The 26371-nt window shown below is 40.3% G+C and overlaps 1 protein-coding gene across 1 annotated transcript in view; it reads left to right on the forward strand.

Annotated features, from left to right (window-relative positions):
• The window catches only part of TBC1D4 (TBC1 domain family member 4), a 162507-nt gene that overhangs the window by 90732 nt on the left and 45404 nt on the right, over positions 1 to 26371 (forward strand). Inside the window, 6 exon segments of the mRNA XM_054701776.1 lie at positions 4118 to 4678; positions 7115 to 7204; positions 11339 to 11443; positions 17709 to 17841; positions 23770 to 23861; positions 24402 to 24512. Coding sequence (XP_054557751.1) covers positions 4118 to 4678; positions 7115 to 7204; positions 11339 to 11443; positions 17709 to 17841; positions 23770 to 23861; positions 24402 to 24512 — 1092 coding nt within the window.

The raw sequence follows: 26371 nt of genomic DNA on the forward strand, positions 1-26371 counted from the left end.
CGTAGGAATTAGGTCCTTAGCAATGGGATTATTTGTAACTAGTGTATGAATTAGCAGAATTTGCAACTGGAGTGCGTAGCTTGGGGGGGGGGGCGCGATAGCGTCCGGAGACAACCTCAACTCACGTGTTTGCTTCCTAAGTGGGGTGACACTGAACAGAGTGAAAGCTGGGACTCTGCATTTTTCCATATCTCTTGAGTTTATCAACAGAAATTGAAAAAGCTTGTTTCAATCCCGGAGAATTTAGGTAGTTGTGAACTACTACTTATATGTCTCTGTTTGCTGACAGCAGTTACTCAGTTTATTCTGAGCATGGACTCTTTCTCATGACATTAATGGAATAGGTCTAATGGAAGAGCTTAGCCTATTAAGGAAGAGCTTAATAGGTCTTAATGGAAGAGCTCACAGTACAATGGTGGAGAATAAAAGAGAAGTTGAAAGATGCAGTGCATACAGGGAAGGGTCAAATTATGTCAAAAACATATATAAATGAGCTTATAATTTTATATCATTTAACAGTGCCCTATAAGAGAACACTGTTTTCCTAGAATATGATGTGTGTGTGCCAGGACTGGGTAGAGATTTTACTTCTCTTGTACTGCATCTGATCAACCCCTTAAATAAGGGTATCAGAAGAGATTCAGGGTTCTCTAATTTTCATTTCTTCACTATGGATATTTTATATCCTTTCTTTATCTGTGTGTCCCTTCTGATGTGGGCTTTGAGAGCATGTGTAGTGTTCACTTTCATATGTGTCTTCCACATAATGCTAAGCAAACATGGGGCCGGTGTTGTTAGACCCATTTCAAGAGTTGCTACAGCCCAAGTCGTTGAAAATTGTGGTTAGTTGTGAGAAAAGGTGTAATTTGCTGATACAAACTGTGTTGTTACTGAATTTGGTTTGAGTCTGTGGTCACTGTCCTGTAATACTAAAAAAATTTAACCACTAATCACTTCTTCATGTACTCACTCTCGATAGATAAAATGCTGAAGAAAAGTACAAACATAGTCAAAAGGAATTGACACAACTAAAGTTGAATTGACTTTATTTTCAGTCTCAATGGTAGAATATAGCTAAGTCATTTAAATATTTGTCGTAAGACCAAAATTCTGCAGTTTCAAAAAAATTGTACAGTTAGTATTTCTTATAAAGATACTTTGGGAAATTAGGCAATTGAGACTGCAAAAATCAATTGAAAGTATTTAAGGGGGCCTCCCCAGTGGCACAGTGGTTGAGTGCTGGATTGCAAAGCTGCCCGCAGCCTCTGCAGTGCCGGTTTGATCCCTGGCCGCTGGACGAGGGTCCCACGTGGCGCGCAGACCTCTCCTGCTGCCCGCTGCTCCCCTCAGCAGTGTACTTCATCGGTCTGCCTGTTCTGTTCCCCTCTCTGGCTCTGGTGAATTCTCTCACCCTCCCGCGCTTCTGACTGTACCCAGTGCTTGTATAAATAAATAAATAAATCTTAAAAAAAAAGAAAAGTATTTAAGGAAATATGATTAGTGAGGAAGAAAGGATCCATCTATTTTAGGGTTTGCCCAATCTGCTACAATAATTTTATTTTTTTGCAAGATTGAATGTCCAGTTTATTCCTTATACAATTGGTCCTTGTAAGGGTCTAAGGCAGAAAGAAAGCACAGAGGGCTAAGTTTGCTAGTCATGTGTTAGTACAAAACAGCTGACTTCTTCCCTGAGACATATCCAGAGGTCAGTGTGAAGCACTGAAAATACGGCATATGGACTGGAGTCTTTTGTAGGAAATAATTGTACTAGCTCATTGAATTTTTTCTGACTTTAAAATTGTGACTGCTCTGGCATTATACCCAGATAATAATGTGAAAGAAAAGAAATTCTGGATTTAAAATTGGTGCTAGAAGATTTGAAAATATACCAGAGATTTCTGAATGTGAAATAATTCAACATAAGAGTGTCCCTTTTCCAAAGACAATAAGCTGACATGAGAATATAGATTTAAATGAGTTAAAGGAGTTAACTGTGGCAGGCACATGCTGTCCTGAGCCCTTGCAGCGGGAGTTTGTGGTGTGTTCAGAGAATAGATAGTTCAATGGGGCTGGAGCTGAGTGAGTGAGTGGATGGGTGTTTCATAGGAGTAATGTCAGAGCACATGAGGGGAGGGTGGAAAGGAAATCCATGTTGACTTCTAAATGGCATTTGGAGGCTGTGTGGCCTCAGTGTGTATTTCATCTTATATGCAGGACATGTAGAGATGTGAAGGACCCTGTAGGATATTGTAAGGGTCTTATCTTTTTACTCTTAGTGAAGTGGGGGGCTTGGAAGATTTGCAGATGAATGACATGACTTACGTTTAAAAGGATCATTTTGGCTTTTGAGAATAGATTGACGGGAGCAAGGGACACCAGTTAAAAGATTATTGCAATAAACCAGGTGAGGGGGAGTAGTATTCCATTGTATGAATGTACTGTTCATATGTTCACTTTCTCCCCAGCTTTATTGAGCTATATTTGACATGATAAGGTTGTATTAGTCCAAGGTGTACAACATACATGTATTATGTGAAATGTATTGCCACAATAAATTAATATCACCTCTAATAGCTACAATTTTTCTTTGATGAGGACTTCTAAATCACTCTGTTTACAACTTTCAGTATACAATATTAGTATTGTTAAGTATAGTCACCAGAATTTATTTATGCTATAACTGGAATTTTTTACCTTTTGATCACCTTTATCTACCTCACCACTACTGCCCACTCCCACCTCCTCCTTCAGCAACCATCAGCCTGTTGTTGGCATCTATGAGTTTGTTTTTTTAGATTCCACATACAAGGGAGACCACATAGTATTTGTCTTTCTTTTGAATTATTTCATTTAGCATAATGACCCAAAGAGGTCCATCCATGTGGTTGCAGATGACAGATTTTCCTTCTTTTTAATTCCTCTGTGTGTGTGTGTGTGTGTGTGTGTAATTTTCTTTACCCACACACCCATCATCGGATGTTTAGGTTATTTCCATGCCCTGGGTAGTGTAAATAATGCTGTAGTGAACATGGGGACATCTCCTCTTTTTGATGATAGCTGTACTAACAGGTGTAACACTGTGGTTTGGGTTTGCATTTCTTTAGTGATTGGTCAGCATTCACTTATTGATAAACATCTGAGTTGTTTCTAGTTTGGGGGTAAGACTTCTATGTGACCAAGGCTTCTATGAATATTTGTCACAGCCTCGTGTGGACTTGTTTTCAGATAAATCTCTAGGAATGGAAGGACTGGGTCACGAGAGGGATGTGTTTCAGTCTTAAGAAAACCCTGAACAGTGTGCTAAAGTGGTGGTGCCATTTACATTCCTGCATAAGGGAGTTCTAGTCCTTCCACATCCTGTGGACACTTGGTTTGTTTAATGTTAGTATGAAATGGTATTTTATTTTGGTTGATTATGTGTGTCATGGCACCTTATTATGGAATTAATTTGCTTTTTCCCTGATGGCTAATGTTGATTAGGAGTGTCTACATTTTAGTGTTTCAACCTATTTTATCCTCATTATTGAAACTTTGGTTTTTTCATTGAGGTTCACAATAATTTTTAAAAAGTACTGAAATGATGTATTATGATTTATTAAATGTTGGCAGTTGTATGGTTTGGGGGAAAACTAATACATTTAAAATTAAAGTATAGGTGGCCTCCTTGGTGGTGCATGGGATTAAGATGCAAGTATGAAGCAAGTGGCAGCCACTGCAGCACGAGTTCGATCCCCGGCCAGGGAACTACCCACATGGCGCAGCAGACCTCTCCTGGCTCACCCGCTGCTCCCCTCAGCAGTGTATTTCAGTAGATCTGCCTGTTCTGCTCCCCACTCTGTCTCTGGTGACTCCTCTCATCTCCCACACCTCTGGCATGCACTCCGGTTCTTGTATGCATAAATAAATAAATCTTTAAAAAAAATGAAAGTATAATAATGATATCATTCAGTTCCAATCATACTTTTAATTCATTGATGTCGGATAGTGTATGTTTTATCTTAGATAAGGTCTGTTCCTTTCTACATTTTATCATTTAGAATGAAAATCCCATGTGATAATAGCAGATCTTGAGAAACACCCATGATCTCTGAGTATTCCACGTTGGATTCTCTTGCAGGTTCCAGATGTTATCAGCAGCATAAGACAGTTATCTAAAGCCGCCATGAAAGAGGACGCCAAACCCAGCAAGGACACCGAGGACGCCTTCTACAACTCGCAGAAGTTCGAGGTCTTGTACTGCGGAAAGGTGACGGTGACGCACAAGAAGGCCCCGTCCAGCCTCATCGACGACTGCATCGAGAAGTTCAGCCTGCACGAGCAGCAGCGCCTGCGCATCCAGGGGGGCCCGGGGGTCTTCGAGGAGGTGGTGCACGATTCCCTCCCAGACATTCTGTCGGAGGAAGGAGACGGCAACCTCCCTACCCCTGCAGCCTTACCGGCCGTCACCAGCCAGCTGGGGCTGTCCAGCTCTCGAGGGTGCTTCCCTGAGCGTATTTTGGAAGATTCTGGCTTTGATGAGCAGCAGGAGTTCCGCTCTCGCTGCAGCAGCGTCACCGGCGTCCTGCAGCGCAGAGTTCACGACGGCAGCCAAAAGCCGCAGCCCAGAAGGAGACACGCCAGCGCGCCCAGCCACGTGCAGCCCTCGGATTCGGAGAAGAACAGGACCATGCTGTTCCAGGTGCGCCCTGCGGGTGCTGGCGCCTGTTTCTCAGGCATCACTGAAGCAGAGGCTCCGGGCGTGCAGAGCTTCATTTTGCAATAATCAAACTTTTACTATTCCACGTAGCCCGCATCCCAGTCCATGCAGAGGAGAGGGAGCCGAGAAAAGACATTATTATTTTTTTTACACATAACTGTCCCCAATATTTATTTATTTTTTTACATCACTGTTCATTTTTAAACAATATCTGCTTCCCCCACCCCCTCAGGTGTAGTCCACATAGGGTTTCCTTCCCCAAGGCACCCGTGCACCATCACCCCAGTCCCCTGTGCGCCTCCCTCCCTCCCTCTGATCCCTCTCCCGCCTCCTCCCCTGCAGGATGTCTCTGGTTTATAATCATCTGTTTTTGTTTTGTTGTGTTTTGTACTGTTGTTATTTTTTTACACTGATGTCTTACTGGGTTCCCCTATATTCCTGCTATAAGTGAAACCATCTGATATTTTTTTTCCCCCCTCTGGCTTAGGTCACTGAGCTTAATTCCTTCTAGTTCCATCCACATTGCTGTGAATGGCATGAGTTTATCTTCTTTGATTGCTGAGTAATATTCCATTGTGTACATATGCCACATCTTCTTGAGCCACTCATCTATTTTTGGGGCATTTGGGTTGTTTCCAGGTTTTACCTATTGTCAGTAGTGCTGCAGTAAACACAGGGGTACAGGTGTTAAACTGAGGCTGTAAGAAGCAGGGAGCAGGGAAGGGAGAGGACAACAAGGCAATGAAAGGAGCGTGATTGGAAACCTGCTGGAAAGGGTAAGAATAGATTACTCTTAGAATCACCAGCACTTGCCTCAGGTGGATTCTTAAAAAAATTGTCTTTTTAGTAACTGCAGTGAACTAATCTGATCAAATATTTAAAGATGTGAATCTGGGAGAGTGCGACTAGGCCTGGAGTTAAAAAAGGGTTTTCTAACCTGGAAACAACCCAAATGCCAAAAAATTGATGACTAGATCAAGAAGATGTGGCATATACACACAATGGAATATTATTCAGCAATCAAAAAAGATAAGCTCATGCAATTTGCAGCAACATGGATGGAACTAGAAGGAATTATGCTCAGTGAAATAAGCCAGAAGGAAAAAGAAAAATATCGGATGGTTTCACTTATAGCAGGAATATAGGGGAACCAAACAAGACATCAGTTAAAAAAAATAATAACAGTACAAAACACAACAAGGCAAAAACGGACAATTATAAATCAGAGACATCGTGCAAGGGAGGAGGCGGGAGAGGGATCAGAGGGACGGAAGGAGGAGCACAGGGGACTGTGGTGATGGTGCACGGGTGCCTTGGGGAAGGAAATTCTAGGGGGACTCAATCTGAGGGGGTGAGGGGAAGCAAATCTTGTCTAAAAAATGTAAAAAAAAATGATAAATGTTAAAAAAAAAAAAATGGCCAACAGAAAAAAAAATGTTTTTCTAGAGAGAGGGGGAAAAAAACAAGTCCAGAGGCGCCTGCATGTTTACACTTTCCCAGACAGGGAAGGTTAAGGAAACATCATGGGCCTGATAATTTACTACATCAGTTGTTAAACTAGCTGGAAACAAACAACACGATAGGAACATGATAGTAAATGATAATTTTTAATTCCGAAAAGTAGTGTAGGAAGTTGTACAGGGTATAGAAAATGTCAGGTTCTATTCAAAAGAACTTAATTCATAACAATGCCTTATAATGCTCACCTTGTAAGATCTGAGTTCCATTGTGAAAATCAGCGACTGTCATTTTACCCTGCTGTAAAGAACCCTGGAGAAGGAAATTCCACAGCTTGCCTTGGGACACAGTCTCAGTGTATAACATTTGCTTTATCACACAGTTAACAGGGTTTGGTTTTGTTTTGTTCTTGGTAATTCCAGTCATGCAATTAAAGTGTCTATAGGACTTTTTTTTTTTTTTTTTTTTTTTTTCTGATATGCTGAGTTTCTCCTCTTTGGGCTACTAGTGTTGTTCTTTCTCTTAATTAGCCATAATCCTTGCTGTTAATTTCTCTGAATGATTATTTAAAAGATTTTAATTTATCCACCCATTTGCAAATCTGTATTTTTTGTTGATTAATTGGGAGAAACTGTGATTATAAATTGTAATCAAATAATTAGTATTTTTAGAAATCATGAGATGAGGGAAGGTGGTTTTTTATAGTCATTTCAAGCCTGAAGGAGAATTTATAGTATCTAGTAAATTAAGACCAACTTAATTTCATGATTTTTATACAAAAGGAGAAAGAGTTTTGAAGCAGGTGATACTGGAGTTTGAAATACTGTAAGATGTAATGCACATGTGAATTTGTAGAACTGGGATTATCATTTGACTCTATATTATTAGTTGATTATTTAATCCTAAGTAAGATATTAGTCCCCGTGAGTGGAGAGTAACTGGCATGTTTTTATTTTTAAGGTTGGACGGTTTGAGATTAACCTTATCAGTCCAGACACTAAATCAGTTGTGCTTGAAAAGAATTTTAAAGATATTTCTTCTTGTTCTCAGGTATGTATTGCTATAGATCATAGTATTTGAAGAAACCAACAGAATGTAGTTTCAGAATTTGCCACAAAATAACTGAACTTTCAACCTTTAAATTTTAGTATTTTTTAAAATTTCACATTTAAAAAAAAAATGAGTTTGCCCGTAAGTGTTTTGTATCTATGCCAGTAACAACATCCTGCCTAGGTCCCTGGTATCACATTTTGTCATCCTGTTCATCAGCTGTCTCCTCCAGACATCACTTCTTGAGATCATCCACTACAGGGGATTTTGTGGTGGTGGTATTTGATATTTGAGTGTTTCTTAGAATCTTGGGCAGTGGGACTTGTGGGTATCACTGAGTCAGCCTTGCTCTTTACACTGTGGTAGCCAATGAAAGGAGAACTAGTACTTTCAATTTCTATTAATGTAAATGCTGAATTTTGAAGAGAAGTCTTTGCTATAGCTTTGCTTGTTATTTTTAATTCACAAATTATCTGAAAGTTTTTGAAATAATCAATACCACTCAAAATGTACAAGGTTACAATATTAGACTGGTATCCTAGAGTACCTAGTAATAATTTAGAACATCTCTCTCAAGATTAGGGCTACTTAAATGTAAACAAAGAATAATGGAGTAGAGAGAGTACCTAAATCTAAGTAATGGTGAGGTTAGAAATGTAAGGATGCTTCTGAGGGTTTCCTGGAGTAGAGATGGAGTCATTTCTTTCCTAGCAAGATGAGACTTTAGGGTGAATCAGTCAGGCTTTTTGCGCCACTAGCCTCTGCGGCTATCACATGTGGCCTTTGCCGTATTAATGCAGAGGCGCTTGGGATTGTGGGTACGGGGCACAGGTGACTGATTGTGAACACCTGGAGTGTGGGTGTGGGCATGTGTAAGCGTGCACACCTGAGTCTACAGGCCAGGGCTATATGAGGCGTCACAGACAGGACAACGTCTATCAGAGGACGAGTGACTGCAGAAGAAGCAAAACCACCAGAGAGAAGGCCAGAGAGAGAGGAGAGAAAGAGTAAAGATTTGTGGGGGCCGGGAGGCTTGGTTGCCTGCTGTAGGGTAAGGTAAAGTATCAGGCTTTTCTGCCCTCCTGCCGTTAGGATTGATGATGGATCCCTGTGGTCCTGAATGTATGCCTGATGGTGGGCACCTGGAGTAGGGTGTGGGCATATGTAGGTGGGTGCACCTGGGCTGAGAGACTGGGCTTATAAGGGCGGCATCACAGAGATGCCAGTGGAACAGTAGAGCAAAAGAGAGAGCGAGCAGAGAAGCAAAGGGCACGAGAGAATGCCGGAGAGCCCAGATAGAGTGAAGACTTGTGGGGGGCTGGGAGGCCTGCCAGCCTCCTGGCACCCCTGCCTGCCGTGTACCTGGTAAATCCCAATGAAGCTTGCAAAGCTACCAAGGGCTCTCCTTGGTAGACATCTCCTTCACCCATTTGCTCAGGTCTTAGAGAACCTGCCCTGTACTCTTCCTGTCACTACACCTGCCTGCCTCCAGTCCCCCCTCTGCCCGGCCCACGCCTGCACGCCTGCCATGCCTGCCTGCAGGCTCACCACAGCAGTGACTCAGATGTACCTTCAGGGACCTGGATCTTGACTAGGTCCCTTGCTGTATTTTAATGTTGAAAAATCAAGACTGATTTTTCCTTTCACATTTTCGAGTCAGCATTGCCATAGGTGTGACGGTCAGACTTTCTTCCCTTTGAAAATGGCAAGAAAATTTTTGTACATCTTGTTAATTGTTGGCCTCAGCTAGTGCAGTTTCCTGTTTATTATGTTATGTGGAGACATAAAATTATGTCATGAGAATGAAAATTTTCTATTCAAATTATGGAGAAAGGAAGCATCTGAATATAGGAAGGAGGTATTGCAGATTTCTAAATACATATCTGAAGGACAAAAGATTTATTAGAAAGATTATTGACTGAAAAAGTATAAGCTTCTTGTTATTACCTGTTTAGTGGTGGGGAGGGGGGCGATGAATTATTATTACCTGTTTAGTGGTAGGGAGGGGGGCAATGAATTATTATTCTCTATAATAAGACCATCAGAACAAGATGTATTAATAGAGAGCTTAGCACTTAAGGGTTCAACAAATATTCCATGAACATTTCTACATGTGCCAAGTATTGGGGAGTGGTATACAAACTAAGGTAGTACCTGCCCCCTGGAACAAGAATACTCATCCAAAAAACCTTTGATCTTTGCCTTTGACCCCACGCCCCCTAAACCTTCCAGTGAAGAATCTAGCAATGCCCATAATACATCCAAATACACTAACAAACCAAGTGGAACCAGCCAAACCAAATATTTAAAACTGGCAGCCCAAAAGCAATTTTTGCAGTTGCTTTTTCTATTTTTTCAGAGTAAACTTTATATTCTGAGTTTCTAGTTCAGAAAAAGAATGAAACAAAATAGGAGGGACTTTCGTGGAAAGGCCTTTGATCAGAATAATTGTCAGGTTAACGTCTGCTTCCCACCAAGTGGCCCTGAGTCTACTGCTTCTTGCCATAAGATTGCATTGATCAAATGTGACTGCATTCAGAAATAAGCATGTATTTTTTAAAGATTTATTTATTTATGCATACAAGAACTGGGGTACAGGCCAGAGGTGTGTGTGGGGGTGGGGGTGAGAAGATTCACTAGAGCCAGAGTAGGGAAGAGAACAGGCAGATTGATTGAAACCCACTGCTGAGGGGAGCAGTGGGTGAGTCACGAGACGTCTGCTTTGCCATGTCAGTAGCTCCCTGTCCAGGGATTGAACTCAGGCTGTAGTGGCTGTGGATAGCTTCATAGTGCTGCATCATAACCCCTTGCGCCACCAGGGAGACCCTAAACACGTTTTTTTCAACACACACACACACACACACCTACAAACATATCCATCTTCCAAATCTGTGAGACTGTTTCTCTGGGAGTGGTTTTCTTTACTGGAAACATGGTCTCTGCCTGAAGACTTGCTGAGCCAATGAGGACCCATGGATGCTTCCCATTTAGTGCTTCTAAGCTAGCATGAGCTAGCCTGTCATCACCAATAAGTTGTACCAATAAGTTGTACCAGATGAAGCTGATTTTTACCTTGTGAGTTGTTACCGCCTCTTTTTTAACCTTTTCTTTTTACCAGAGTTGACTTCCTTACCAGATAAGGATTGGGTAGATTGAATGTATCATTCTAAGAATAGTGGGTACCATTTATCAAATATGCTAGGCACTGGAATAGATCTCAGTTTTAAATCTCAAAAATCTCTGTCATTGAGGGCTGTTGCTATTCTTCAAGAAGAGAAATGGTGTCTCAGATGTAATTAGCACCCTAGCAAAACTGTACATCAAGTAGATTGCTTGAGCCAAGGGTGCAGCAAATTCTGACACTAACACCTGTTTTTGTGCTTTTTTCTTTTTTCATTTAGATGATTGCGGCTAACTAAGACTTTTTTTTGTTTTTTTTGTCTACCTGCCTTTTTGAAGTTCTGTGCTTGCTATTAAAATAGCAAGTTGCTATCTGCTAACTGGGATATATGTACTCAGGCTGATCAAACTCAAAGATGGCTCAGAATTTTTTTAATAAATGTGGCTGAGGTTATACTTTGGGAAGTGTACAGTGACTTGTGAATTTGGAGAACTGACATCTGTAATAAGATCTTTAATGTAGCTGTCTTCTACCAGTTGTGGCTCCTCGAGTGTCTATAAATAAACACGATTGTAGCATACTTTAGGGAACTGCATGCCATTTAAATAGAGCATTGTCAGCTGTCATTTTCCTGATTGCTATCTTTGTAAAGACAGGAACAGGGTTTATGATGGCTCGCCAGACTGCCTAAGGAGACCAATAAATGAAAACTCCATCACTTGCAAACACTAAGTAGCAGTTTTATTACCAGTTACAGCAGATCTGGCCATCTTATTTTCTTCCTGCAGCCTTAAGTCACAGTGTCAGAAACAAGACAATAAAAGTTAGTCTCGTGCTTTATTTCATGTGTCAAAGGGACACCATATCCTTTTGCTATGATATTGTATCCCCTTTCATAGTACTGCGGGGGAGAAAATCGTGGGCCTGTGAAAGCAGCGCACTGATGTCTGTTTCCATGTTGTTGGTGAAAAGCTTATCTTGCCATGCACACTGAGAGTCTTTCCGTCCTCCAGGGTATAAAGCATGTGGACCACTTTGGCTTCATCTGTCGGGAATCGCCAGAGCCTGGGCTGAGCCAGTATATCTGCTACGTGTTCCAGTGTGCCAGCGAATCTCTGGTGAGTAGCATGATGTGGACCGCCTTCCTGCACATCAGTAATGAACCCTCTCCACACGGCTATCCATGAAAAGGAAGAGAGCATCCAGAAATGCGTTTCTGCCCTTTTCAGCAGCACCACAGCAGAAAAACATAAACCTGTTGCCTTGGTGTCATCTTTAAGCCTAGGTGCTTCCTTGAGTTAGCAAATCCAGTTGTGTTACAAGGAGTATTTTTTAAAGATCAGAGATAAGGTAGATCTTTTATTCTCTTTTAATTGCTATAACACCTGAGAGTAGCTAATGCCGATATCAACAGAAAAGGGAATGATTTTTTTCCCTTATATTTCATTAACCCTGCCCTTGCTTTTAAATACTTTATGATATTATCTTAAGCATCATTTTCTTTCCTGGGAACTTTAAAGTCAGTTCTTCTCTCTAACACTATCTCTCACTCCCAAACCCCCTTTTATAAGCACAGTTGGAGTTTAGACTTGCTTTGGTTACTTGCTTTTTGTTACATTCACTTTCATATTGCCTCTTTATGGGATATGAAGCAGGCCTGATCTTGCTTTATGGTGACTTGAATTCTCTTCTTTTCTGTCACGAAAACAACAAAGTCACAGCTAAAAATTCACATACCAATAAAACCTTTTCTGACTTTTTTAAAAGGAATTGACTCCTCTATTTCCTCTGTCGTGTATCTTGCCACACCAATCCCCTTTCTTATTATCTTGCTCACGTATCTTTCTACTCCACTAGGTCATGAATTTCCAAGATCAATACCATTTTGTTGTTAAGATAAATTTGTATTGAGATCACACTGATTTATAGCATTATATAAGCTTCAGGTTTGCAGTGTTCCATTATATAAGCTTCAGGTTTGGACACCTGTGCACACTCCATTACATGACATCACATGACATGACATGACATCACATCACATCAGAGTCTAGTTTCTATCCACCACCATACATTGACCCCCCTTCATCCAGTTTACCTCCTCCCTCCCCTCTGGTCACTTTCCCTAGTGAGTCTAGGATAGCACATGCATGCTAAGTGTATTTTGAGTGATCAAGTATGGTTACTCTTGACTTCAGGTAATCATTTTCTTAGTGCTGGGGAACTCTGATTACTAGATAATCTGTGCTAAAAAAAAGACTGTATAACACCTTCTTATGTCCACCCATTTTAACAAGTTTGGTTTTACTTGTAGCTTTTAGTATTTTTGTTTTGTGCATGTAGAATGAGTTTTGTAAACAGGGAGTCAGAATAGAAAGTTGGAACATGCTGAATTTTTTACCCTAAGAAGCTCTGTGACTAGGGCAACAGACATGACTGGCTGAGAATGTCTTCCTGTTACATTGACGCTGTATCAGAATCTCAGTTTTGGCATCATTCTTCTTAAGAAGAGGCCCATTCCAGAATCTTTGAAACCCTGTTTGCTCTCATTCGATCAGGAGGCTTTTAACTGAATAGTGAGGGATCAGAACTGAAAGCTAAAAGAAAAATTAAATGTAAATTTCCTGCATAACAAGGATGGCTCAAGCAGCTGACATGTAAAACAAAACTAAACAGTCAATTAAATATTATAGTTCCAAGCAGTACTGGGATTGATGTGGCTTGGCTGCTGTGTAAGACTAAGTATTGCAAAACCACACATGCTGACTTCTCTGAGTACAAAGAATACACAACTAGCATTTTTCTTTTACTTCTTTTTTGCAATTGCTATGAATTGATCAGCACAACTGGTGTTTTGCCGGGTCCTGGAGGGACCCAGGGCTCCCTCCTGCCTACTTTTGTAAAATAGCAGAAAGTAGGTGGCTTAATCTTGTTTCACCAACCCTTGAGTTTTGTAGAAAATATCATTTCAGCTTTCTCTAAAACTGGTTTAAAAGGAGTGAAAAACAAAACAAAACAGTACTTACTATTACTAGAGACAATAAAAAGTCCACAAATCTAGACAACAGTATCCAGGAAAAGTATAACTGAAAGAAATAAAGACCTAGGCCACTCTAGACTCAGAATATGAATGGAGTTGGTATTTCATGAAATAAGCATGATGCTAGAGTATGTTGATAGAAGAATGAGGTACAAAATCCACGAAGTTATCTTTGTATTACATCTAATCTTGGTTGTACTTTGAAAATATCTCTAACAACTAAGGATCAAGTGGGCAGGACAAGTGGGGCTTGGGAGTGGGGATAGGTTCAGATTTGGGATTTGCATTTTATTTATTTATTTATTCTTTTAATCTTTTTTTTTTTTTTTATAAATTTTATTGTTATATTCCCCATACAATTGCAGCCCCCCCATTCTGACCCCAATCCCTCCCCTCCCGCCCCCGCCCCCCTAAAAGTGTCTCTGGTTCATAGTTTTTTGTTGATTTTGATTTTCACTTTCTTATATTCATTTTCCTGGTCCCTTATTTAAGTTTTCTAGATTCCTGCTATGAGTGAGACCATCCGGTATTTTTCTTTTTCTTTTTGGCTTATTTCGCTGAGCATGATCCCTTCCAGCGCCATTCATGTTGCTGCAAATTGCATGTGTTTATCTTTTTTGAATGCTGAGTAATATTCCATGGTATATATGTACCACATCTTCTTGATCCAGTCATCTATTTTTGGGCATTTGGGTTGTTTCCAAAGCTTAGCTATTGTAAACAGTGCTGCTATAAACATAGGGGTGCAGGTGTTCTTTGGAATTGATGTTTCTGTGTCCTTTGGGTAAATACCTAGGAGTGGAATTGCTGGATCATATGGAAGCTCTATGTTTAGTAGGTCCAGAAATCTCCACACAGCTTTCCACAGTGGTTGGACCAGTTTGCACTCCCACCAACAGTGCAGAAGAGCTCCTTTTTCTCCACACTCTCGCCAACATTTGTTGTTGCTAGTTTTTTTAATATGTGCCATTCTCACTGGTGTGAGATGGTATCTCATGGTAGTTTTGATTTGCATTTCCCTGATGACAAGTGATGTTGAACATTTTTTCATATGCCTGTTGGCCATTTGCATTTCCTCTTCAGAGAAGTTTCTTTTTAGCTCTTCTGCCCATTTTTTGACTGGAATATTTTCTTTGTTGTTGTTGAGTCTCATCAGCTCTTTGCAGATTTTTGTGATCAGTCCTTTATCATTAGTGTTGGGTGCAAAAATGTTCTCCCAGTTGGTGGGGTTTCTCTTTGTTTTTGTTATTGTCTCTTTTGCTGTGCAAAAGCTCTTTAATTTGATGTAGTCCCAGCTGTTTATCTTTGCCTTCACTATCACTGCTTTGGGTGACGTGTCTGTAAAGATGTCTTTGATGTGCAATGGGATTTGCATTTTAAATGATGATAAGTTACAGTGTTTTAGAGAACACTAATTTATGACTGATTTTTCACCTGAAGAAAAATTGAATTGGTACCGTTTAGTTTCAGAACCAGAAGTATAAAATAGGACTTTTTGGCACACCAGTGGCCATGAATGACCAGTTTACATATAGCATGGAGTATGATAAATTGGTCTAGAATCTAACAAATATGGAGAACTCTTCACTATATGGGTGACTAACTACTGAAATAGACCATTGCCTGGTTAACAATTGTTAAAAAGAGGATTGATACACATATTGGATATTTGTTACAGATCCACCTCCATTACAGAGAGGTGCCATTATCCCCACCCCTACTTACTTGCAGCTTGGACTACAGATCCAGTGTGCCTTGAACCAGACTTCCTGAGAGGGGGAGTTACTGGGAACCAAGAGTGGAGTTAAGCAGCCAAACGTAGCACAAAACACAGAAGGCCAGTGAGCTGGGGCTCTTGCTGTTCCCATTTTGTCTTGCACCCAGAAACTTGGAAGGAGACATTTGGAAAAGAGACCATATAGAACATTTGAAAGAGATATGTGGGAGAGAGACAGGTGGGAAAGCTGTCCTTGGCAGAGAAAATGGCAACCATTATTTTGATTTTGCGCTTTTTGTTCCAGACTTGCTTACCCCTATGTTGCTGTTCTCCATCAGAAGGTGCCTTAGACTTGTGGCAAGCTTTTTGGGCCTCAACAGCCCTGCTTTGGGTTGACCCCATTTGATGGGCATTTACCCTTTAGAGGATGGGTAATTTGGGGAGTTTTATTGGAAAACAATTAGGAATATTTTTTCTTCTCTTGTATGCACACTAATCATATTAAAGATATTTTATACCACGAGTCTACTTTCTTTGCCTTTGTGTGCATGGATGGCTGGATCCATTTAGAGTATGCAGCTCTTAACTGTTCGAGGTTCTTGGGTGCCCCTTGGCACATGCTAACAGTTTGAAAATTAAAAATTTCCTAGAGAACTGGACTACACGCGTTTCTGAAGTCCCTGCACATTCTGTGATTCTTAGACTTACTCTAGGATATTATAAAATCCCTAAGTTTGTTGTATAAATGTTTATGAGCATTATCTTCACTATGGATTTTTCCCTTTATAAGTAAGCTCACTTTGTCCTTTGTCTCATACTTTTTTACCTCATATTTAATTTTGCCTCCTGGTAATACTAAGAATATTTGATTTTTGTTTGCATACGATTGATTTATCTTGACCCATTCCTTTACTTTTAACCTTTTGACATGACCTACGCTGTTTTGTTGCTGTAGCATAGTGAGCTAATTTGAACTTTTAGCTGCTTTCCCATAATAAAACTCACAGGCCGTCTAGAAAGAAAGATCGATTTTAAAAAGTAAAATATTTAAAATTTTAGAAGCAAAGTTCTTGGTAACATTTGTGACTGGGGGAACTTGGTAGCTGCATTTAAGACACCATTTAATGGCCTCTTATTTCACTTCATAAATTAGAAATAAATAAGAAAACACAAAAGTTCCATATTTCCATTGATGGCATTTTATAAGACAGTCTTAATAAGTAACAATAAAAGTCTGTCAAGGTTGAGTATATGACTAACCTCTTCAGTGCTTTAAAAAATAAATGAAAAACAAGAAAATAGAAAAAAAATCTGCCTAAGTAATTGAGATTGATTTTTAATACATATCAAGACAAATGAAGTAAAAAATGCAAAAGCATTAAACATGTAGTACTTTTATTTTCAAGAAACAAAAACCTTTATTTTTTAGTTATAGTGTAAAATAGCAAGAATCATGAGTAATTCATTTTTGCTCATGAATGATATGAAACTACTTATTCACTTTTTTAAAAGCTGGTAATGTGGTATGGTGAGATGTCACTGAATAACTATTGACTGCTTAGTGTTTGCTCTCTGTCTTTGATTTCTTTAGTAATAATAAAGTTTCTTTTTATAATAATTTCTTCATGTGCTCAAGTAGGTTAAATCCTATAAATAATAGTTTAGTCTTAAACCAGTCCATGGGAGAAAGGAAAAAAGAATCTGAAAATATGGTTTACAAAGGTTGGTATGTGGATGTGAATAGCAAACCTAGTGGGATGAGACCCCCACCCCGCACCCCCAGAGCACCCTGTGCTGGTTTTAGACTTTCTCCAGTTCTACCGTGTGTGGGCAAATCATCAGCTGACACTGATGATTGTGTCACAGAGATGGCCATGTGGCTTGAAGTCCATTTACCAATACTTGAGGATGAGCTAGCAGTTGATCTCAGAGAAGCCAACAGGAGGTTAGAAGGCTGTATTTAAACTTCATAACTGAATCATTGGAAGAGCAAGAAGAAAAGTAGCTGGCAGGTTTCAAACTGCTGGCCAAGTGTGAGAGCCAGCTGTTGGACAACACGATGCCAGAGTGAAATGATAATAAATAGAAGCCACAGAGCTAAGACCAACAGTGGTGATAGATGTCCCTCAACATTATTTAAATTGAACTCATTTTCCACCAGAATTTTGCTTAAACATGTTTGGTTTGTTTTTCTAATAAAAATGATTTAGAAGGATAACTAGGACACCTATTAAAGCAAGTGATGTCTATTAAAGCCAAACCCATTTTGTTCTCTCTGTATATTGCAGATAAAACTTAGATCTTTATCTGATAAACTACTTAATTAAACAAAGACCTGATGACTCTCAGCTATACTATGATAGCATAACATTCAGCAGGATTAAAAATAGTATCCAAGTACCAGATCAGTATTCTGTTACACAAATTAAAATGGTTTTATTTCATCTGGCTTTCAATTATGTGTGTAATTGAGATCTAACTTCACAACTTACTATTTTTGCTCGACCAGCACCATTGACATCAGAATTCCATAATTTATTACTCAATCAGTGTCGCACATCGCTGTTGGAATTTTAATGTGTCACCCTAGGAGCAAATACTCAGATCTGAGTTTTGCTGATTCCTGCAGGTGGATGAGGTCATGTTGACGCTGAAGCAGGCCTTCAGCACAGCCGCCGCCCTGCAGAGTGCCAAGACCAAGATCAAGCTGTGTGAGGCCTGCCCTATGCACTCTTTGCATAAGCTCTGCGAACGGATTGAAGGTACAGTACAACTTGACCTCGGCAGAGGAGGAGTTTGCTTTGGCACTTGGGAAACGAGACAGTCACTACTGTCCCTGAATGCTTCTTTGTTTCTGGGTGAAACAAGAGCCCACAGCATTGTTTCTGATGTCCAGCAATGTGTGCTGTCAGCCTAGGGGCTTGGCCTGGATCTTTCTCTCCCCTTTTTTCCTTTTTTTAGTTTTCTCTTCTGAAGGCTGACTCAAGGAATGGAGTTGTATTTCCCACAGCTCTTAACATTCTTCTATGAACATAGTGGGAACCGATCAAATATTTGTTGAGTGAATGAAGAAAGGCGAACCCATCCGAGAATGTCAGCTGTTTATTTAAGTCTCTGTTTTCCCACTACTCACTAGGTGATGTGTGCCTTTTCCTTTCAAGTTAGATCTGGGAGGCAACTTGCCTGGCTTCTGAGAGACATTTGAAAATGACAGACACAATGATGTAATCCCATAAAACAGATTTTTTTTTTTAAATTTTAGGTAATTTTTTTTTATCAAGTTAACATTGGTTTATAACACTGGGTATGATTTAAGGATGTGGGTTCATACGTCTTCATTGTGTATTACCACACCACACTGACCACCAAAGTGCCAATAACCCGACACCACCTTCCAAGGGACCTCCTCCTCTTACGTCACCTTTTGCTGCCTCCCCACCCCCAATTTGGTAACTTCAGTTCTATATTCCAAGGGTTTGTTATGTTTTGGTTTAAAACAGAGTTAAAAAAAAAAGTGTTTTGAGGAGTTGGGAGGGCATGAGGGAAAAGTGATTTTTCTGACTCACCTTCCCCTACCTCTTGTTACCCGTTGCTAAATATAAAAAAAATGAAAAAGTTTGAATAATAATTGCACAAAAGAAGAAGCGCTATTTAATAAATACCCCTGTTAAGCATCTACTGTGCTCCCCAGTAGGCACTGGGGTTACAGACATAACTGAGACTGGATGGCACATTTCGAAAGCTTAAATCCAGAGCAAAGGATGGCTTGTGATCAGATCAGAACAACTTGGTATGATGGTTTAAAATAGATCTGGAGTGTAAACTCCAGCTCAACATAGGAAATGGCCTAATTGTAAGTGTAAATTGTGATTTCTGTTCTATAGGCAAAATGCTAATGAGCAGTGAGGTATGCTGGATAGCCATTCAAATTTAAATGTGATATTTAAATTTAAAGGTTTATAGTTTTACAAAAAGCACATTTGCATACACATAAACAACATTTGCAAAGATAGAAGGTTATTTGGTGTATGGTAAAGGGAGTATCATTCATCAGCAGGCAAAGATATCAGCAGGACATGGTGTTGGGTCAGTTTGCTATCCAAGGGGAGAGAGAGTCCTGTTTTTACCTTACTCAAAATATATTCTAGATGGATCAAAGACCTCAGTGTAAGTGGGTAAAATATTAAAAAAAAATCAAGGCTATTTTTATGTCCATGAACAAGAAAACCATTCTTAAGACACAAAAATGGAAAAACTATGAAGAGAAGACATTGACAGATTGACTAGAAAAATGTAATTTTCCCATTACAGTAGCTGCTTACTGGGAAGTTAAATGATAAGCAGGGAGTGAAGAGAAAGCAGATTGGTATCCAGAATTTGTAAGAACTCTTTTTATCTACAAGAAAAAGATACAACTGCCAGAAAGAAATGATGCAAATCATATTAAAGAAGCACTCCTCTGAAATGGAAATTAGAAGTCCCAATATAAAAATGAGAAGCTGCTCAACCTTTTGTTCAAAAGGGAGTAAAAAGAAGGGTCCAGGTTGACTGCAGAAAGAGCCTTAATTTCCTAAGGCTTTAGAGGGAAACTTCCTTCAGGATTTATTTATTTATTCATTTATTTATTTCTTACTTTAAAAAAATATGGGGTGTAGGCTAGAGGGGTGAGGGGTGGTGAGAGGAGTCACTAGAGACAGTGGGGAGCAGACCAGGAGGATTGTCTGAAATACACTGCTGAGGGGAACAGCTGGAAAGCCAGGAGAGGTCTGCTGTACCATGTGTGTAGCTCCCTGGCCAGCCTGGGATCGAACTTGTGCTGCAGTGGCTGCTGATAGCTTCATAGTGCTGAGCCCTAACCCCTTGCACCACCAGGGATGCCCTCCCCTTTGCTTTAGACAACAGGGGAAGTGAGCATAAGAGAGGCCAGTGCTTTAGGGTAAGAGTGAAAGGAACAATAAGGCAGAAGGTTTTTTAGGAATCACTCAACCTGGGCACTGTTGTGTTTTGCCTGTAATAGCCCACTTAATCCATAATAGCAATCCCAAAGATAGGTGCTGTTTTTAACTCCCATTTTACTTATGAGGAAACAGGCTCCCCTGAGACACACAGCAGGTAGTAACCGCCACCTTCACATTGCTCACAAGGACCAAGCCTCAGAAGGATGTGAATTAGTTTTTCATTTTTTTTTTAAAGATTTATTTATTCATGTATACAAGAACCAGGGTACAGGCCAGATGTGCGGGAGAGTGAGAGGATTCACCAGAGACAGAGCAGGGAACAGAACAGGCAGACTGACTGAAATACACTGCTGAGGGGAGCAGCAGGTGAGACAGGAGAGGTCTGCCTCGCCATTTGGGTATCTCCCTGGCCGACCAGGATCAAACCTGCGCAGAGAGCTTTACAGTGCTGTGCTCAACCGCCTGCGCCACCAGGGAGGCCCTGGTTCTTCATTTTTCAAAGCAACGTGATGCCTTCTCTCGAGCAACTACCTCAAAGCAGGGATTTTCAGGGCCACACTGCTTTGAAACCTCAGCATTTATGTTTTCCCCAGACTGTTATTTTCATCTAAATAAGATAACAGTATCACTTCTTGTTTCATGCTTAGGTACAAAGTGTAAAGCTGGAAGAGTGACCACATTTTGATTAAACACAACTTGGCAGCTGTAGAAAGTTAGTGAGACTGATATTAAAAAGTATATAGAGATGGGCCTCCCCGGTGGCGCAGCGGTTGAGCGCTGGGTTGCGAAGCTGCCCGCAGCCTCTGCAGCGCCGGTTTGTTCCCCGGCTCTCCCCGGCCACCGGAGGAGGGTCCCGCATGGCGCGCAGACCTCTCCTGCCGCCCGCTACTCCCCTCAGCAGTGTACTTCTGTCCTTCTGCCTGCTCTGCTCCCCGCTCTGGCTCTGGTGAATTCTCTCACCTCCGGCGCTTCTGACTGTACCCAGTGCTTGTATAAATAAATAAATAAAACTTAAAAAAAAAAAAAAGTTAATTTAAAATAAATAAATAAAGTATTTAATGTTTTATAGCAGTCAGAAATAATAGCATTCCTGGGGCCTCCCTGGTGGCATAAGGGGTTAAGCACCTGTCTTGCCCGCTGCTCCCCTCAGCAGTGTATTTCAGTCCGTCTGCCTGTTCTGTTCCCCACTCTGTCTCTGGTGGATCCTCTCACTCCTCATATCACTGGCCTATACCCCAGCTCCTGTATGCATAAATAAATAAATAAATAAATATTAAAAAAAAGAAATATAGCATTCCTGTGAAATACACCTTGCTGCAGTCATAAGGAGTTTTACTTTGAAAAGAAGAAAAAGTAGAAGTAGATAAGTATGCTGATGTGAGCCCTGATCACCTATGCTCGTGTTGAGTGAGTCTTGCTGTTTAGATTGGCAAAAACACCACCAGCCATGTCTGTGGACTAAAGTGAATCGAGAAGGCAGGGTCCAAGGGGCTTGCCATCTTCCAAGGGCCAAACCTCAGAGTGTGAAACTGAAGCGATATTCAGCATCATGGAGATGGAGCGATTATCCTCAGTCTTGTTTTTCTTCACTAACATGCATGAGGGATAAATAATATTCTTGCCTGTCAGTGTGAGTAAATCACTGCTGAGTCCAAATTGAGGATAAGAAGGAAGTTAATTCAGTTTCATGTTAGTGGCAGGGGCATATATAATTTGAAAATAAACTCCAGCTGTCTCCAATTCCTCTGCTAAAATAAAGGCCAGAACAAAAATAGTGGACTAACAATTTTGTTACCTATTTTAGGCAACCATCCTCTTTGCTTCTTGTCTTTTCTTTTATCTTCTTGCAAGTTAATAAGACACTAGAATAGTAGATACAACAAAAGTAAACAAAACAAGTTGTGGGAATCAGTTTCTTAAGATAGTCTCGAAAGAACCTGTTCCAGAGACTTAGCCCCCAAATGCTAAGCTCTGGTGGAGACTGGCACCACACCTCAAAATGAATCCTAGTGCCCAAGGTTTTTGTATGCGATCCCAGAGCTTGTCACAGAATTTTGTTGTACTTTGCACGAAGAAAAGTGGAACTGAGATGTTCTCAGAAACTTTTCTTTCTGATTCTCATCATGGCTTAAAACAGGTCCTGTTTTAGGTAGCACTGTACGCATTTTGGTGACTGTGATGTGTATTCTAGTTCCTTTAAAACAATTCCTGTTTTGAACTGATTTCACTCTTAGTGATTTTAAAGTACCAGTTTACCTACAGGGGTCATTAAATATTAGATAGAACTGATGTCCTCTTCTTTTTTTTTTTAGAGATTTATTTATCTATGCATACAGGAACTTGGGTACAGGTCAGAGGTGCGGGGTGTGAAAGGATTCACCAGAGGCAGAGTGGGGAGCAGAAGAAATGTAACCACTGATATACATTGCTGAGGGGAGCAGCGGGCGAGACAGGAGAGGTCTGTGGCACCATGTGGGTCACCTCCCTGGTGGGGGATCGAACTTGTGCTGCAGTGCCTGGGAATAGCTTCATAGTGCTGACATTTAACCCGTTGGCCACCAGGAAGGCCCCTGATGTCCTCTTTCTAATCAAAGTATAATAGCAGTACTCTAAGTGGCACCTGTGTAAATAAGATCTGTTTCTTAAAAATGTGTGGTCAGGGCCTCCCTGGTGGCGCAGCAGTTGAGCGCTGGGTTGTGAAGCTGCCCGCAGCAGCCTCTGCAGCGCCGGTTCAATTCCCGGCTGCTCCCCGGCCACTGGAGGAGGGTCCCACATGGCTTGCAGACCTCTCCTGCCACCCGCTGCTCCTCTCAGCAGTGTACTTCGGTCCTTCTGCCCGCTCTGCTCTGGTGAATTCTCTCACCTTCGGCGCTCTGACTGTACCCAGTGCTTGTATAAATAAATAAATCTTTAAAAAAAAAAGTGTGGTCAGTTGTAGATATGAAAAAATAAAAATGTAAATAGAAAAGTTGTAATAAAAACTAATCATTGTCTATATGAATAAAGATTTCTCTTTTTTAAAAAAAAATATTAGAAATGTTTTCATGGAAAAGATTTTTGCCTAATGACATACATTCTGGGTAAGAGTATAATAATTATATAAATAACATGCTATAAAGAGGTAAACAGTTTCTTGGTAAAATAATAATACCATCACTAAATACTAATGTCACTGAATGTCATTGAATGTCACTGAATGTCACTGAATGCTAAAGCTAGCCTTGCTGTTTTATTACCACTGACCAAGATCTGCATGAGGAGATTTCTAAGTTGTAACTCTGTATTTTAATATTATTAGTTATCTTTTTTAATGGCAAGTTTTAGATTTAGAGAGTTTTGCTCAGACTAGTATTTAGCTTTTATTTCCATGCCAGGAAGTAGATTCATGTTAATTCAACTGTGAGTTTCTATGGTAACTAATTTGTTATATTAAATGGTTAATATACTTATATTAAATCTGCTTAAACTATTGATTTGGTATCATTTAGAAATCTTTTATTATTCTGACTACAGTATCACTGACAGGGGTCACTAATTTTTGTGAAGACATTTTCCATTTTTTTTTTTTAATCATTTCATTGGAGCCTTTCAGGATTTGCTGTGAGCAGAGTCCATCTTGAGGAGATTTAACTTCAGAGCCATTTGGCTAAGAGACAAGCTGCAATGCATCACATACATTTTAATCTCTACAGCCACACAGTGTGTAACACTTATGCCTATCACTTTCCTTAGGTCTCTATCCCCCGAGAGCCAAGCTGGTAATACAGAGGCATCTCTCATCACTGACAGATAATGAGCAAGCTGACATCTTTGAACGAGTTCAGGTAATGTCATTTACAGTCCTCACAAATATGATCTAAGGAATGAGAATTCCTTGCATATCCTCCTTTCATTCCTCTGTCAAGTCAGAGATGTGTATCCTATTGTCTTACTTGGTAGTAACTAGAGTGTCATTGTTGCTTTTGCTTCTGAGAGCATTTGGGCTTTTTTTTTTTTAAAGATTTATTTATTTATACAAGCACTGGGTACAGTCAGAAGCACAACAGGGTGAGAGAATTCACCAGAGCCAGAGTGGGGAACAGAACAGGCAGTCTGACGAAATACACTGCTGAGGGGAATAACAGGTGAGACAGGAGAGGTCTGCCACACCATGTGGGACCCTTGCCGGTGGCCGGGGATCGAACTGGCGCTGCAGAGGCTGCGGGCAGCTTTGCAGCCCAGTGCTCAACCGCTGCGCCACCAGGGGAGGCCCCATTTGGGCTTTTTTTTTATGTTTGTCTGCCAGACATAAAACCCAGTAAGAAGAAAATAAAATGAGAGGGACTTTGTGGTCTTAGTGTCCTCTTGCTTTGTCTGTTCAACAGAAGATGAAGCCAGTCAATGACCAGGAGGAAAACGAACTTGTGATTTTACATCTGAGGCAGCTGTGTGAAGCCAAGCAGAAGACACACGTTCACATTGGGGAAGGCCCGCTGGTGAGATGTTTTCTCCTTGACCTTTTTTTGTTTTGCTTATGTATTTAGTCAAGAAACCACAGAACGTATGCAGGGAGTTTCTTTCCTGTGTGTTCTACAGGTCAAATATGATGCTTTTAAAATGTAAAAAAACATTTGTAGTTTTGATAGAACAATATGAGTAAATGGCCATGATTTAAAGTGAACATGCATTTTTACTTATGTTGATCCATCACTTTATATTTGTTTGGACATCTTATTTTATTATAAGCTTACACAGCCCTGAATGGTGAAATCAAACACCTAAAAAGCAATAATATGAAATCGACTATCTTGGCTGCAAGCTGTCTTTATGCACATGGTTTAGAATGTATTCCCAGATGCATATAGATAAAGCAAAGCATCAGCAGCAGCTTATAAGGGAATCACGACATACCTTTAATTCAGTTTATGTCTTTATTTCACTATATTCAGAACAAATCACATATCATGTTACTAGTGATTCTTTAACTTATTCATTGAACATTTTTTTAACTTTTTTTTTTAAGATTTATTTATTTATTTATACAAGCACTGGGTACAGTCAGAAGCGCGAGAAGGTGAGAGAATTTGCCAGAACAGGCAGACTGATAAAGTACACTGCTGAGGGGAGCAGCGGGCGGCAGGAGACGTCTGTGTGCCATATGGGACCCTCACCCAGCGACCGGGGATTGAACTGGTGCCGCAGAGGCTGCGGGCAGCCTCGCAACCCAGCGCTCAACCGCTGCGCCACCGGGGAGGCCCCATTGAACATTCTTTATAGAGCATCTTCTCTGAACCAAGCTATATGATAATAATGACAAAAAAGAGATGAATAAATGATGCCCTCTCCAGAGAAGAGCTCAAATATTCAAAAAGGGAATGGAGACAAACAGATAATATAACACAGGCAAAAAAGGGGCTTTTTAAGGGAATGCGCAGTGAGCACAAAAGTCGCTGTGTTTTAGCTTTGCTGCTGAGGTGGAGAGTAAGGGGGAAGGAAAAATTCAAGAGAAATATATGGGGTTCAATGGCGTTTTAGGAAAGATAACAGTTGCTAATCAGGAAAGTTGAGGAAGTGTGTTTTATGAAAAGAAAAATGAGCACAAAATTATGCAGTAATTTTGTAACCATGAATGAACATCCATTCAGGCTCTCCAAGTACAGATTTTATTTTTTTTTTAGGATGAACTTGTGAGTTGGTGGGAAATGAGATTGTAAAGGTCGGGGAGGAGAGGTGAGGTGATGAATGACCTTGAAGGCTAGGCCTGATGTCATTGAAGAATTTCAAGTAAGATATTAAGATCAGATTTATACTTTAAAATGATAATTCTGCCATCACAATGATGGTGGATTTGTGGGGAATGTTAGTGGAGAAAGATGTTGAGAGTGTTAGGTCTAAAGTCACATTCTTCCATTAGGAGATTTTTGTGATAAAACGTTCAAGAAGCGATTCATTTAATTTTTGCAAACTTTATCAAGTGCCTGCTATGTAGTAGGCAGTGGTGATGAAGTTTTGTAGTCCTGTTCCGTCATCTGTTTAAGAAGAGAAACCAGCATGTAATGGAATTAAAATATGGTGTGATTGATACAATGATATAAATGTTGACAAGGCAGAGAGAGTACTAGTATATAAATAGATTGACTGATTCTGTTCTGAAGAAAATTATCTTGTCTTGAAGTGAGGCTGAACGAGAGCTCTGGGGGTGTGAGGAAAGGGATTGAGTCCCTTGTGCTTTTGGAAGGCACAATCATTAAGACTTTAACTGGCTAGATCAATACATCGAAGAAAGGAAGGGTGTGTTGCTGGAAGAGACTTCAAGATTTCAGGTTTGGGGAAACTGAGGTAGGAAATACAGAAA

This window comes from Talpa occidentalis, unplaced genomic scaffold (genome assembly GCF_014898055.3).
Source record: "Talpa occidentalis isolate TD23 unplaced genomic scaffold, MPIMG_talOcc4v2.1 talOcc4.5, whole genome shotgun sequence".
NCBI lineage: Eukaryota > Metazoa > Chordata > Mammalia > Eulipotyphla > Talpidae > Talpa > Talpa occidentalis.